This window comes from Phyllostomus hastatus, unplaced genomic scaffold (assembly GCF_019186645.2).
Source record: "Phyllostomus hastatus isolate PE091 unplaced genomic scaffold, TTU_PhHast_1.1 phas_scaffold_501, whole genome shotgun sequence".
NCBI lineage: Eukaryota > Metazoa > Chordata > Mammalia > Chiroptera > Phyllostomidae > Phyllostomus > Phyllostomus hastatus.
Window position 1 is genome coordinate 42,288,229 of NW_025334033.1, and position 14,377 is coordinate 42,302,605.

The following is a 14,377-nucleotide window of genomic DNA, read 5'->3' on the forward strand; positions in this document are numbered from 1 at the left end:
TAGATGTCAATATTGAACACAAGAAATACAACTGGTTCTAAAACTCTAGCAGGATCATATTTGGGTAAAAAATCTGTTAGTCTATATGTAATTATTACAAAACAATTGTTGTGCAAGTTCCTGTTGTCTAGGCCTCTTTATTCACCGTGGCCTAAACAACTGTAGTATCTGCAAATGCTCAAACAAAAGCTTTTTAGTACGACCATTTATAACTCAGTGTAATCCTTTGTGAATGTAACTGCAAATGGCTGATTTTTCTGATTCAGTGATCTCAACACAAATAAATCACAGTGAAAACTAGCATCCTCTTGAAAAATGCACACCAGGCACTTAGTTGTAAAGTCCACACTGTTGTCTACAATGCTGACCAAGTAAACATTCAGACTCACAAGACTATTATAAATTGTACTTGTTCTCAGTGGACTCAGAAGGATACGGGGCTGTGACCACTGTCTATTAGTGGAGCAGCATCAGGCATCTCCTTCCACAGGATTTAACCTCATCACAGTCTCTGCAGAAGTCCACAGAGCTGTGCTCCTTGTGCTCTTTCCTCCAGAGCACAACTCAGAAGTGAGAAACCAGGGCTCAGGTGGCAGACACTGAAACCATCTAAACTAAAAAATCTTAAAACTGAAATTGTCCAACCCCACACTCAGCTTGTACACTCAGAACTAAAACCATACCTCACTGTCTATGCTAATGTGGCTTTGCATCATTCCTCGGTTGTCCTTAGCATGACATGACTTTTCCAAGACTCCATCTCCATGCTCAGGAAAATGGCTTGATTTTTCATTATAGAAACTTCCCAAAGACCCACTGACTCTTCAGTGCAAAGTATCAACAGACAATTTATGTCTAAAGAGGTCAGTTCAAAATTTCAGCAAGTTATTTTGTGGATACCAATAAACTAAAGTTTGCATGCAGAGGAAAAGATTGTGCAGAATAGCCAACACAATACAGAGTACAGACAGTACCTGACTTCAACATTTCCTGTAAAGTGACAGTAATCAAGACAGTAAGGTATTGGTGAAAGAATGGACAAATAGATCAGTGGAGCAGAATACAGAGGCCAGAAATAGACCCACATAAATTTAGTTACTAATATTTGACAGAGGAATAAATGTAAGACAATGAAGCAAAGATAGTCTTTCCAACAAATGGTGCTGGAAAAATTAGACATCCTAATGCAAAAAATATGAGTATAGTCATAGACCTTACACACTTCATGAAAAAAAAAGTCAATATAAACCATAAACCTAAATTTAAAACAAAAAACTACAACACTTTTAGAAGATTGTATGGGAAAAATTCTAGGTGACCTCAAGTATGGTGATTACTTTCCAGATACAACACCAAAGGCACAATTCATGAAAGACATAATTAATAAGCCCTGCTTTGTGAAAGATACTGTCAAGGAAATGAAAATACAGGCCAAAACTGAGAGAAAATATTTTCAAAATACATATCTGATAAAAGACTATTATACAAAATATACAAAGAACTCTTAAAACTCAACAATAAGAAAATTAACAACCCAATTAAAAATGAACAAAAGATCTAAATAGATCTAGACACAATCAAATGACATATTCAGATGGCAAATAAGCACATGAAAAGATGTCTAACTTAATATATTATTAGGGAATTACAAATTAAAACAATAGTGAGATATCACTGCACATCTATTACAATGGTCAAAATCCAAAACACTGACAACATCAGATGCTGGAACACTAATTCACTGCTGGTGGAATGCAAAATGGTACAGCCACTTTGAAAGATGCTTTGGCAGTTTCTCACAAATCAATTATGATGATTACATTCTTACCATATGATCCAGCAATTGTGTTTCTTGATGTTTACTCAAATGAACTGATAACTTATGCCCACACAAAAACCTGCACACAAATGTTTTATAGCAGCATATTCATAGTTACCAAAGCTTTAAAGCAATCAAGATGTCCTTCAGCAGGTAATGAATAAACAAACTGTGGCACATCCAGGCAATGAAACATTATTCAGTACTTTAAAAAGTGAGCTAATAGCCATTTTTTCAAGTAGCCATTTTTTCCAAGGTGTGGAAGAAATTTAAATGTATATTGCTAAGTGAAGATGCCAATCTGAAAAGGCTACAGAATATATGATTTGAACTATATGGCATTTGGAAAAGGCAAAACTATGGAGACAGTAAAAAGATCAGGTGGTTCTAGAAGTTCAGGGAACAAAGAATACATAGGTAGACCACATGATTTTTAGGACAATGAAACTACTCTGTATGATGCTACAATGATGGATACAATGATCATTTTGTATTTGTCAAAACTCATAGAATGTACAACACCAAGACTGAACCCAAAGGTACACTATGGACTTTGGGTGATAATGATGTGTCAGTGTAGGTTTGCTTGTAATAAGTGTACCACTCTAGTGGAGGATGTTGATAAGGCAGGAGGTATGCCTGTGTGGGGGCAATCTCTCTATAGGAAGTCTCTGTACCTTACTCTAAATTTTGCAGTGAACCTGAAAGTTCCCTTAAAAATAAAGCTTATTATCCACTGGGCAAACACACTGATAAGAAAAATCAATCAATTCCAATGTGGACTAGGCAGTTTTTCTATGAATTTAATAAGATTAAACCTAGAAAAACTATAAAAAGAAAGAAAGAAATATTACATAATTCCTACTTTTAGCACTCCAACATTATTTTAAATTCTCTCTTGGCTTTAATGAAAAATAAGTGGCAATCAAATTGTAGTAAACAGCAATTTCTAAAATGCTATTTTGGCAGAGGGTCTGAGAGTCAACAGAGAATCTAGGCTGATAGAAATCACTAAAATCTATGAGCATAATTAGCTTCTTTGATTTCCAATTCTTGTTTTGATAACTAAGTAAGAAATAAAAATGTGCAATGTAAATATACATGCTAAAATGAAGTAATGCAGGTGGACATCTGACCAGCATAATTCATAAAAAGTTTTAGAAAACTATTTCCCCAAATCTTTTCTGAAAATAAACAATGCTTTACATATTTCCACTCCGCAGTCACTGACCTATTCATCTTGCCTCCTGAAACAATGCCCAAGTTATCTTTTTCCCAGTTTCAATCTGCACTGACCTGACTTGTCATGTTTGCCACTTACAGACAGCACTCATTGTCCTCTGAATTCCCTGAATAATGTTTTCTAAATCCACTAATGCTACCAAACAGTGTGTTATTTGCACCTTCCCCATCTTTCTCAGATGTTCTATAATTCAGCTCTTCCCAGTCTCCCAGAAGTCTAGCTTCTGGACGTCCCAGAGCTGTATTCAAATGTACACTACAAAAGAGCTTGCTCCTGCTGCTTGAATTCACAGTGACAACGTTTACACTGTTTTGGTGTCTAAGAAATATGCATTACTTCTTTTCAAACAGAATGCTTTTCTTTAATGGACTCTGTCTTCCCTGCCTCGTAGTTCTCTTTAAAAAAGAATCACATATCCAGTTCATGAATTCCTAGTAAATCAAGTTACCTTCAGAAAGCACAGCAACTGAGACAATCTTAAAAATAGACAGTGTTATTAAGTCCTCTAAGTCATTTTGGACCTGCATCATGTTAAAGGATCAAACTGTGATTTTCAGACTCACACTCTCCTATTCCCCAGCCACCACTACCTCACTTCCTCATTTTTAAGTTCTAGTTTGTTTTATGTTATTGTACAATTTCCTAAAACCTTGCCAATACTTCATTGCTTTCAGTCAGTGAATCACCAATATGTACTAAGTAAAGAAAGGATTACCAAGGAGATGGACCACATTCTGCACCATCCCCAGGCTTAAAATCAGCTGAGGAGAGAAATGAAATAATAATAATATCCCCTCAAAAAGGAAGAACTCTACAAGCAAAATTCATTCACGTCTCTTTTTCTCATTTATTCTTTATCACTACCTTGTGATGTAAGTAAGTTAGTCATTCCTTCCCTTTCTTACACATATGACTGAGAGCCAGAGTAACCATCCAAAGACTCACAACAAATGTGTCCTTAGAGAAGGCATAAGACTCGGATCACCCAACAACTGGTATGGTGCTCATGAACACAACAAAGCAACAAAAGAAAAATAATTTAAATATGTTAATGTGCACACATCTAAAGATACAATATGATGATAATCATAAGATTTGCTTAGGAATAATGTAGGAAGGCTTCCTATAAGAAATATGTTCCAGGCCTAGTACACTGTTGGTGGGAATGGAGACTGGTTCAGCTACTGCGGAAAACAGTATGGAATTTCCTCAAAAAACTAATAATGAAACTGCCTTTTGACCTGGCAATTCCACTGCTTGGATTACACCCTAAGAATCCTGAAACACCAATTCAAAAGAACCTATGCACCCCAATGTTCATGGCAGCATTGTTTACAATAGCCAAGTGCTGGAAACAACCTAAGTGCCCATCAGTAAATGAGTGGATCAGAAAAACTGTGGTACATTTATATAATAGAATACTACGCAGCAGAAAGAAAGAGGGAGCTCCTACCCTTTGCAACAGCATGGATGGAACTGGAGAGCATTATGCTAAGTGAAACAAGCCAGGTGGTGAAAGACAAACACCATATGACCTCACCTTTAAGTGGAACTTAATCAACAAAACAAACAAGCAAGCAAAATATAACCAGAAACATTGAATTAAAGAACAAACTGACAGTAACCAGATGGGAGAGGGGAGAGGGATAATGGGGGAATATAAGTGAAGTTTCATCAAAGAACATGTATAAAGGACAGATGGACAAAGCCAAAGGGGGTAGGTTTGAGGGTGGGAGGTGGCAATGGGTAGGGCAGGGGGTCATGGTGCAGGAAAAATGGAGACAATGGCACTTGAACAACAATCTAAAACCATGAAAATAACAAATAAATAAATGAGTTCACCCTAGAGGTGATTGTAAAAAAATGAAAGAAAGAAATATGTTCCAGAAAGTTGTATATTCTATAATAGATAACAGAGAAGCAATATACAGGAACTAAACTGAAAAGGCAAAAAATACATAAAATAGTCTCAGCAAAGAAACTGATAAACATGCAGATAACTCTAAATAAATACTTAAATTAAATAAGACAATAAAATAGTAATTAAAAGAAAAAGTTTAAAACAATGTTGAACCAAAATACAAGACAATAATTTGAAAGATGAAAAGGTAAACAGGGGTCTTTAAATTACTTAAGAGAAAAGACAATAATAAGTCAAATATTGATGCTAAAACACTGATATGCATGTTAAGAGTAATCAATTAGAAAAACTTCCATACCAGTGGGAAGACCCAGGAGATTAAAGAAAACCTCAATCAATCCGAAAGATAGAAGAAAAGAAGAAAACTAAAGTCAAACAGAGAGAAAAGCAATGAAAAAAACATTTTAAAATGGAAAATAAGATTCTCTATAAGTAAGTTAAAGTGTAATTAATCTCAATAAATATACACAGATTAAACTTACTAGTTAGAAATGTTCAAACTATATAGATTGTTTATAATAAATAGTTATAGTATAATAATCTAGGATAATAAAAAGTTAAAGGATAGAAATATGTACTTGTATACCAAACTGAACTTAGCTTTAGTAATATCAAGCCAATAGACCTTAAGGGGAAAAAAAGATTTTTGGGAAAGATTAAGGGGAAAGAAAGATTATTACACAAAGAGTTAGAAAGTAATATTGAGGATACTTTCCAGAAAGCACAGCAAAAATAAATAAATAAAATATTTGGAAATAGGAAAAAGGGGGAAACCCAAGGAAGTTAGAGGACATGTCCAGTAAGCATAATATCCAAATAAAAGAAGGATGAGTAAGAGAAAAAGCAGAGAAAAGGGCTGGAGGGTGAAGGTGAAGAACATAGGGAAAAAATCAATATATGATCCTTACAGATTGAAAAGGCAACCCTGTCATCGCTCAGCAAAACTAATAAACACAGACCCACTTGAAGGCATATCATGAGTAAGTTTCAGAACTATGGGACAGAGAAGATACCCCAAATTTTCAGAAAGAGAAAACAGGTCACATGAAAAGTATCAGAAATCACAATGGCTTCAAGCTGCTTAACAGAATTATCAGGAGGTAGACTGCAGAGGCATTATGACTTTCAAAATCCTGAGGAGACATTATCTCCAGCCTAGAATACTGTAGCTAGTCAAACTGTCAATTAGGTGGGTGGGTAGAAAGAAGATATAAAGACAATGATGTTAATAGACTATTGTTTTCATTAATGTAACAAGGAGAGATTTAGACAACTGAGCTCATAAGTACATAAAACTAAGCAAATGATAAAACCAGACAGTTATCAACTCTCGGAAAAATGGAAAGCACAGCAATGGAGAAGTAATCATAGCATTATAGCTGAAATTCAGCTATAAATACCACATTTCTAGTTATAGTGATATAAACACCACTATTTATTGAACCAAACGGATAAACATATTGTGAGAATGAACATAGTACATGCATATAGTGAAGGCAGGTGAAAAAGGAGAGGTTAAAACCACAAACTCCATAGTGAGAAGTCAAAGACAAGGCCTAAAACTGAAAAACAAAAAGGTAGATACATAATCTTACTGTCTGGTGACATGGAAGCAGATAATAAAAGAATCCTCCAAACAATTCAAAGTAGCTGCCTGCAGGCGGTGAAAGACAAATACCATATGATCTCACCTATAACTGGAACCTAATCAATAAAACAATCAAGCAAGCAAAATAGAACCAAAGATATAGAAATAAAGAACAAACTGACAGTAACCAGAACGGAAGTGGGAGGGGGTAATGGGGAGGAAAGGGGGAAGGGTTTTCTGGAACATGTAAACAGGACAGACGCATGGACAAAACCAAACATGGGTAGGATCAAGGGTGAGAAGTGGGGATGGCTGGGGTGGGGAGGAATGGTGGGATGGGGAGGAAATGGAGACAACTGTACTTGAACAACAGTAAAAAATGTGGAAAAAAAGAAGTGGCTGCCTTTAGTTTCTGACCTTTTTAAAAATTTTTTATTATTGTTGTTTAATTACCATTGTCCCTGTTTTCCCACTACTACTCTCCCCTGCCCCACCCACCCCCCACCTCCCACTTTCAATCCTCAACATCCTCCCCACCACTGCTGTCTTTGTCCATGGGCCCTTTATACATGTTCTTTGACCCTGTTCTTTCCCCCATTATCCCCCCTCCCTTCTAGTCACTGTCAGTTTATTCTTTATTTCCATGTCTATGGTTATATTCCACCCACTTGTTTGTTTTGTTGATTAGGTTCCACTTATAGCTGAGATCACATCATACTTGTCTCTCACCACCTGGCTTATTTCACTTAGCATAATACCCTCCAGTTCCATACATGCTGTTGCAAAGGGTGAGAGTTCCTTTTTTCTTTCTGCTGCATAATATTCCATTGTGTAAATGGACCAGTTTTGTGATCCACTCATTTACTGATGGGCACTTAGGTTGTTTCCAGCACTTGGCTATTGTAAACAATGCTACCATGAACATTGGGGTGCATAGGTTCTTTTGAATTGGTGATTCATCTTTTATACAACTAGATATTGCCCATTATTTTTCTTTATTAACGTTTTTATTGATTTAATCTTTATTGTATTTTTCCATTACCATTTAGTCCCCTTATACCCCCCTCCCACCAGCAATTACCACAATGTTGTCCATGTCCATGAGTCCTTTTTCCGTTTTTTCAATCCCTCTACCCCCTCACCTCCTTTCTGCCAGCTGTCATCCTGCTCTCCATCTATGAGTCTGTCCTCATGTTCCCTGTAAGTTCAGTTTATTCATTAGATTCCACATGAGTAAAATCATATGATATTTATCTTTCTCTGACTGGCTTATTTCACTTAGCATAATATTCTCCAGGTCTATCCATACTGTTGCAAAGGGTAAGATTTTCTTCTTTTTTACACCAAATGGTATTCTATTCATATTCACTGTGTAAATGTCCCATACTTATTTTATCCATTTATCTACTGATGGACATAGGCTGCTTCCATGTCTTGGCAAAACCAGAACAAATATTTCAAAAACTTATATGGAACCACAAAAAGTTCCACATGGCAACAGCAACCCTGAGAAAGAAGAACAAAGTTGGAGGATCATGCTACCTAATATCAAACTATACTATAAGGCCATAGTGATCAAAACAGCATGGTACTCACATAAAAACAGACACATAGATCAATGGAACAGAATAGAGAGCCCAGAAATAAACCCACAATTTTATATTCAATTAATATTTGACAGAGGAAGCAAGTACATACAATGGCCTAAAGAAAGTTTCTTCAATAAATGGTGTTGGAAAAATTGAACAGATACCTGCAGTAAAATGAAACTAGACCACCTTCTTCCACCACACACAAGAATAAATTAAAAATGGATCAAAGACTTAAATGTTAGACCCAAAGCCCATTATTTTTCATAGAGTTTCTACCAACTTATATTCCCTTGAGCCATGCATGAGAGTGCCCACACTATCACTTTATCAGTTCAGGTCCCCTAGAACTGATGTCAAGTCAGGGTTAGATATACACAAATTTTACTGAGATAAATGCTTGGGAGGAATAAAGGGAGGAGGGAAGTGCCTTCAGACCACAATGCTGTTCTGGCATCTGTAAGGAGGGAAAGAAGGATTGGGTAGGAAGAGCGTCAGACCACAGTACACGTATATGGGGAGTCCAGAGCAAAAGTTGTTCAACAGGGCAAATTCTTCATTGATCAGGAATAGGTGAAATATAATATCACCACCATATTCAGTCACTGAAGACATCCTTGGCTTTGGGGAAATATGGCTTCAGTGTGTAAACCACAGCAGATCAGAAAATGCAGCCACTGTTGGTTAACTGTGTTCAGTGGTATGTTGGTGAATGATTAACAAGTGGGTCTATGGCAAGTTTAAAAAAAAAGTCTTTGTTTATATCATTTGCATCTTTTTGGGTGTAAATCTGCCCTATGGGCAGTTTCAAGCCACCCATGTGACAGTGTGATGGCTCACTGAATGCTGAGTTTGAAAGAGCGGCTAACCAAGAAGACACTAACTGTGTTCCATGTGACAGGTTTTCCTTAGCCACCGCACTCACCAACCTAGTGTTAATACAGATTTTATCTTAGCACTGTGATAACCAAAATACTATTTCACTGCAGTTTGTAGTTTTTCTTTGTATTTTCCTTAATATGAATGTGGCTAAGGATCTTTTGATATATTTATATATTTTACCAAATGCATTCATTGTTATGAAACACACTTAATGTATTTTCTTCCCTATGAATTGATTATTTTTACTGAAATCTTTATGCCTATGTTCCAAATAACAAAAAATCTTAATGTATTTATTTTAATGAATTCATCCATTTAGTACAAATTATAGAAAATACTGCTTATTATCTCCTCATCACATGATTAGCATTTTCAAAATTAACTCCTCTCAACCCTTTCCAGAGGGTAAAGAAGAAAGAATGTACCTTTAACAGCTTGATGTAGGTAAAATCTCTAATTAGAAAATAAATTACTATGATTCCTTTTTTCCCATAATTTTAAAGTAACAATTAAATGTAGAACATTAAATATAATGTCTACATGCAACTTTCAGGCAAATAGGTTTTTTTAAATATACTTAAAGTTGATTGAATGTAGAAAGTTTATGAGGAAAAAAGTCACTAAGGAAAAGTTTAGACCTACCTCCCAACACACATAAAATAACAATAATAGCAACAACAGTGTAGTGGAGAATTTTCCATCTCAACAGTCTACAAGGAGAGAGTAGAATCTTTAGGAAAAATACGTTTGTAGTATTATCATTATGAACACATTTTAATAATATATTCTATATTGCCTCACTTATATATTGTTAGTTGAGATTATTGGCTGCATCCTATTAGCTTGGTATAGCAAGTTGAAATTATCCACTACTAAATTAGAGCCTAAGAAGCTCTAAATCAAGTTGTCTTTTAAGATATCATACATCTTTTAAGTATTCTTATTGCACAGGTAACACTGAATTAGCAGAACCCTCAATCAGACCAGGCATCAGGAGACATCTAATACAATCACTAACTACAACTTTACTTAAAATTTAAAGTAAAAGCTATAAAGAAGGAACCAAAAAGGCAAAAATTCAAGAATTGCTTTACCATAAAAGTTTTCCTATCTTTATGTTAATACAATCACTTTTAACATATATGTCTATCATATATGGTAGCAAAATTCTATGGATACATGCGGTTTTAAAATGCTACAGTTTTCCAAAGTAAATATATCTACTTAATCATCTTTCAGTCAATTATCTAGTTTATGAACTGTTTGACTCCAGTGTGGCTGCTTTCCTTCTGTTCCACCTCTTCCAAACACAGCCTCCAATTCTTCCAACCATAACTACAGACATTCTCCTAGTAATTAGTATTTTTAACCAGAAATCAAGTAGGAAAAGCAGATAAAAATTAACTGGTGGCTAAAAAAATTTAGATTATCTTCAAATTACTTTTATCTTAATTTTCTCAAAACATGATACACAGTGCTCAAACAAAAAAAAGAAGAAACTCACCTCATCCACATTTTCAAAGGCATTGATGATGTCGTAAGGTAAACAAGACAACAGATCTATCACAAACCAAGTTTTCAGATAGTTCATCCTTATCAGCTTGGGGTCCGAAATGACCTCTCCACCAGGTCCCACAAAAGTTGTGTGAAAATTTAGAACAATGTCAACCAGAAAAATAACGTCCACCACACTGTCCAGCACCAACCAAGCTATGTTGTTCTGCTTCGTTTTGAAGGAAACGTTGTAAGGAACCATAATGGCGGTGTAGAAGGTAAGAATCAAAATCACCCAATCCCAAGTAGTTTTAAAAGCACAATAGTGTAAAATAATGTGTGGTGGCGTCTTTGGTGCTTCTTGCTTATACTGAGGAAGGATATCTGATCCCAGCTGAAGAACCTAAAAGACAGAAAATGAATACAAGTGAAATGGACAATTCTGCACAGTTAGTAATGAATTTGAACTTACTGGCAGTCAAGCCAGAGTTCAGTATCTCTTAAATCTGGCTACAAACTAGAATCATCTGAAGAAGTTTTTTAAGGATTTTATTTATTTATTTTTTAGAGAGGGAAGGGAGGGAGATAGAGAGAGAGAAACATCAATGTGCGGTTGCTGGGGGTCATGGCCTGCAACCCAGGCATGTACCCTGACTGGGAATTGAACCTGTGACACTTTGGTTCACAGCCCGTGCTCAATCCACTGAGCTACGCCAGCCAGTGAAGACATTTTTAAAAACCCATTATACTCATACCTAGACTCCACCCCCAGAACATAATTAAATTAATTTTGTGTGGGTTCTGAAAGAACCCATATTTTCAAAAGTTCTCCAAGTGATTGTAACGTACAGTCTGAGGTAAAACTACTATCTTCTATTTCTTTAAGCATTCAGAACCCTATTCTTCAGACACTAACTTTCATATGCAAAGTGATCCCAAAATGCTACAAGAAGAGAAGAAGGAGGAAGAGAAAGAGGAAGAAGAGAAGGAAAATGGCAACAACAACAGAAAAGTAGGGGGCACATGCTTCAGCTTTGATCTTTCTCATGGACATAGTACCATTTTATCATAGCTCCCTTACTGAGGCTTTTTTTTTTAAATGACCCGGTGAGTAACAACTCTTCACTTTCATTTTTATTGTCATAAGCAATAACTTGGAGGGAGAATGAAATAATGTTTTCTGATGTATTTTTTGTACCAATACAGACATTCTTTCTCTCTAAATATCTGAGAATATTGACTGGTATGGAGTCAGCACCATGGACAGTGGTGTGTTTCTCTCTACCCAGTATCCATATCCAAAGTGGGAGGCTGAAGCCAGTAAGCGAGATGTCACACGGAAAATTAGTAAATTGCCTACACAGAGACCAGGATCTTTGAAACTAGGGATCAGCTCCAAATTTAGAGGTCCCAGTGGAGCTGAGATAAGATTTACATGTCTTGGAAAAAGTAAAGGAGGCTGAAATTGAATATTAAATCCAAATACCCAGGTTGAGCAAATTATATGACTCTGAGAACAATCGGAAAGATGATATCCTTGTACTGACTTGGTGCTTGTTCTGGGTCAGTCTTTGGAGATCTAAGAGCACACACTGACTAAATGTATTGAAATTCCTGTTACTTCTGCATGTTCTCTGAAATCTAGCCTAAGACCTGAAAGAAAGTAGTTTTGTACATGAATAATGTTTGTGAATTGTAGGTGACTGATAAAGAAACTAATAATAATTAAAAAGGCAAGGCCAAAAAGTCATATGAGAAGAAACAGGAGTAAAAGTTCCTCAACAATAAAAGTAAAAATGATGAGATGTCAAAGGAAAAGAAACTTTCCACTTGATGTAGAGGGAAAAAAATGATTATGAGTGATTCCGCTATTAAGGTAGAACATTTTCCTCTTTATGCTCCCTTTCCTCTTGTTCTTGTCCAATTGTGTTAACAAAGAAAAAGAAAGCTCTGAATAGGGTGTAGTTAAGACCCACAAGGAATATTGGCTTTAAAAGTCAGCAATCATAGAAACAAGCTCCTGTACTTTTCTGCTTGATTTATAGAAATAGACAACTCAAGACAGACAAGAAAGTTGCTTCAAAATCCAGTAGTACTTAATAACAAGCATTATTGAAAGAGGAAGTTGTATCTAATTGTCTACTTTAAATCTTGTGCCAACTGCATATCATCTTTTTAAAGTATTGTGATTTATTATTATGTTAATACTTAGTTACATTAATATCTTATTTGGACTTTCAAAAACATATCTGCTCATCAAAGTATTACTCTCTCCCCAAGCTAACAAATCCATTTAGAGCAGAAAGCCATACAAGTTCCTCTGTTAGGTATAGTCCAAGAAAAAGTACAGAATCCTTCAAATTCAGGGAACATAATTCCTGTCTCCAAACCCAATTAATATCTTCAGCTAGTTAACAGTTATGCTGGAGCGCTTCAACTCACCTTTCTCCAGCAGAGCAAACTCATGCATTTAATTTCATTTTTCTCTCAGTTGTCTCATAATATTTTATAAATGCCCACTCATTGCTCAGCATAGCTTTGGAACCTTGATGAGCTTGTTGGCGTCTTTCATATCAGTAAGACAAATGATGAATACAGAAGACACATGAACAACAAGGCTTCGGGCTGCCTCAGAGCCTGTCCTCATTCTTTTTCTCTCTGGTTTCAATACACCATCTCTGGGTAACACCATCTAGTCCTTCGCTTTAACAGCCATATGTGCGAAGATGCCACCAACATTTGCAACTCAAACCCAGATATCCTTCTGGGGCTGGACCCATAAATCTCCACTCCAATTTCCTGTCATGCACTTCAAACTTAATATGTCCAAAACTGCCCTGGCTGGTGTGGTTCAGTGGATTGAGTGTTGGCATGTGAACCAAAGGGTCACTGGTTTGATTTTCAGTCAGGGTCCATGTCTAGATTTCGGGCCAGGTCCCCAGCTGGGGGTGCACAAAAGGTAACCACACATTGATGTTCCTCTCCCACTCCTTCTCCCTGCCTTTCCCTCTCTCTAAAAATAAATAAATTTTTTAAAAATATGTCCAAAACTGAACTCATTACCATTGCCTCCAAACCTTCTCTTCCTCCCCTTATATTTGCCATTTTATTAACCAATGGCCCATACTATCTACCTAGTTGTCCACACCAAAAACACAGAGTTGTCCTTGACTCACCTCCTTATTTCACATTCAATTCTAATCTATCAATAAACATGTCAACTCTGATCTTACTGGGTCTGCAATCTGCCTGCCCACTTCTACTTCTGGTTCCCTTGATTAAAGTCATGCTCATCCTAGCTGAATACTTACTAGAAACTCTTAACTGACTTCCCTATCTACCTATTTAACACAGAGCCACTAGGTCAAGGAGGGGTTATTAACTATTTTTGTGCCATGAATCCCTTTTCATAATCTGGTAAAATCTAGGAACCTCTTCTTAGAATAAAGTTTTTAAATCAGTACAATAAAAACATGGGATTACAAAGGAAACCATTGGAACTAATATCCTTTTAAGAGGTTTTTCTGAAGCACAAATGTGATCATGTCACTTCCCTGGCTCATGGGACTCCAACCACCAATGCTTCACTATACACCACTTTAACTTTTCCTTTCCCACCTGACTTCACCCACAGTGAAGTAATATCCAAAGTCATCATGCTATCTCATTTCTCAGCCTTTGCATATGCTGGCCTCCCTGGTATAAATAACCTTCCTTACCTGCCTTTTATATTTTTCCCTCAAGATTCACTCAGCCCAGGTATCATCTCATGCAGGTAGCCCTGCCCACAAGTCTGGGTAAATGCTCCTGCATGTGCTCCCACTGCACCCTGTCATAATAT

The 14,377-nt window shown here is 36.3% G+C and overlaps 1 protein-coding gene across 1 annotated transcript in view; it reads right to left on the reverse strand.

Annotated features, from left to right (window-relative positions):
* The window catches only part of KCNH5 (potassium voltage-gated channel subfamily H member 5), a 266,358-nt gene that overhangs the window by 207,328 nt on the left and 44,653 nt on the right, over window positions 1–14,377 (reverse strand). Inside the window, exon 6 of the mRNA XM_045821933.1 lies at window positions 10,547–10,939. Coding sequence (XP_045677889.1) covers window positions 10,547–10,939 — 393 coding nt within the window. The remainder of the gene's footprint in view (window positions 1–10,546; window positions 10,940–14,377) is intronic.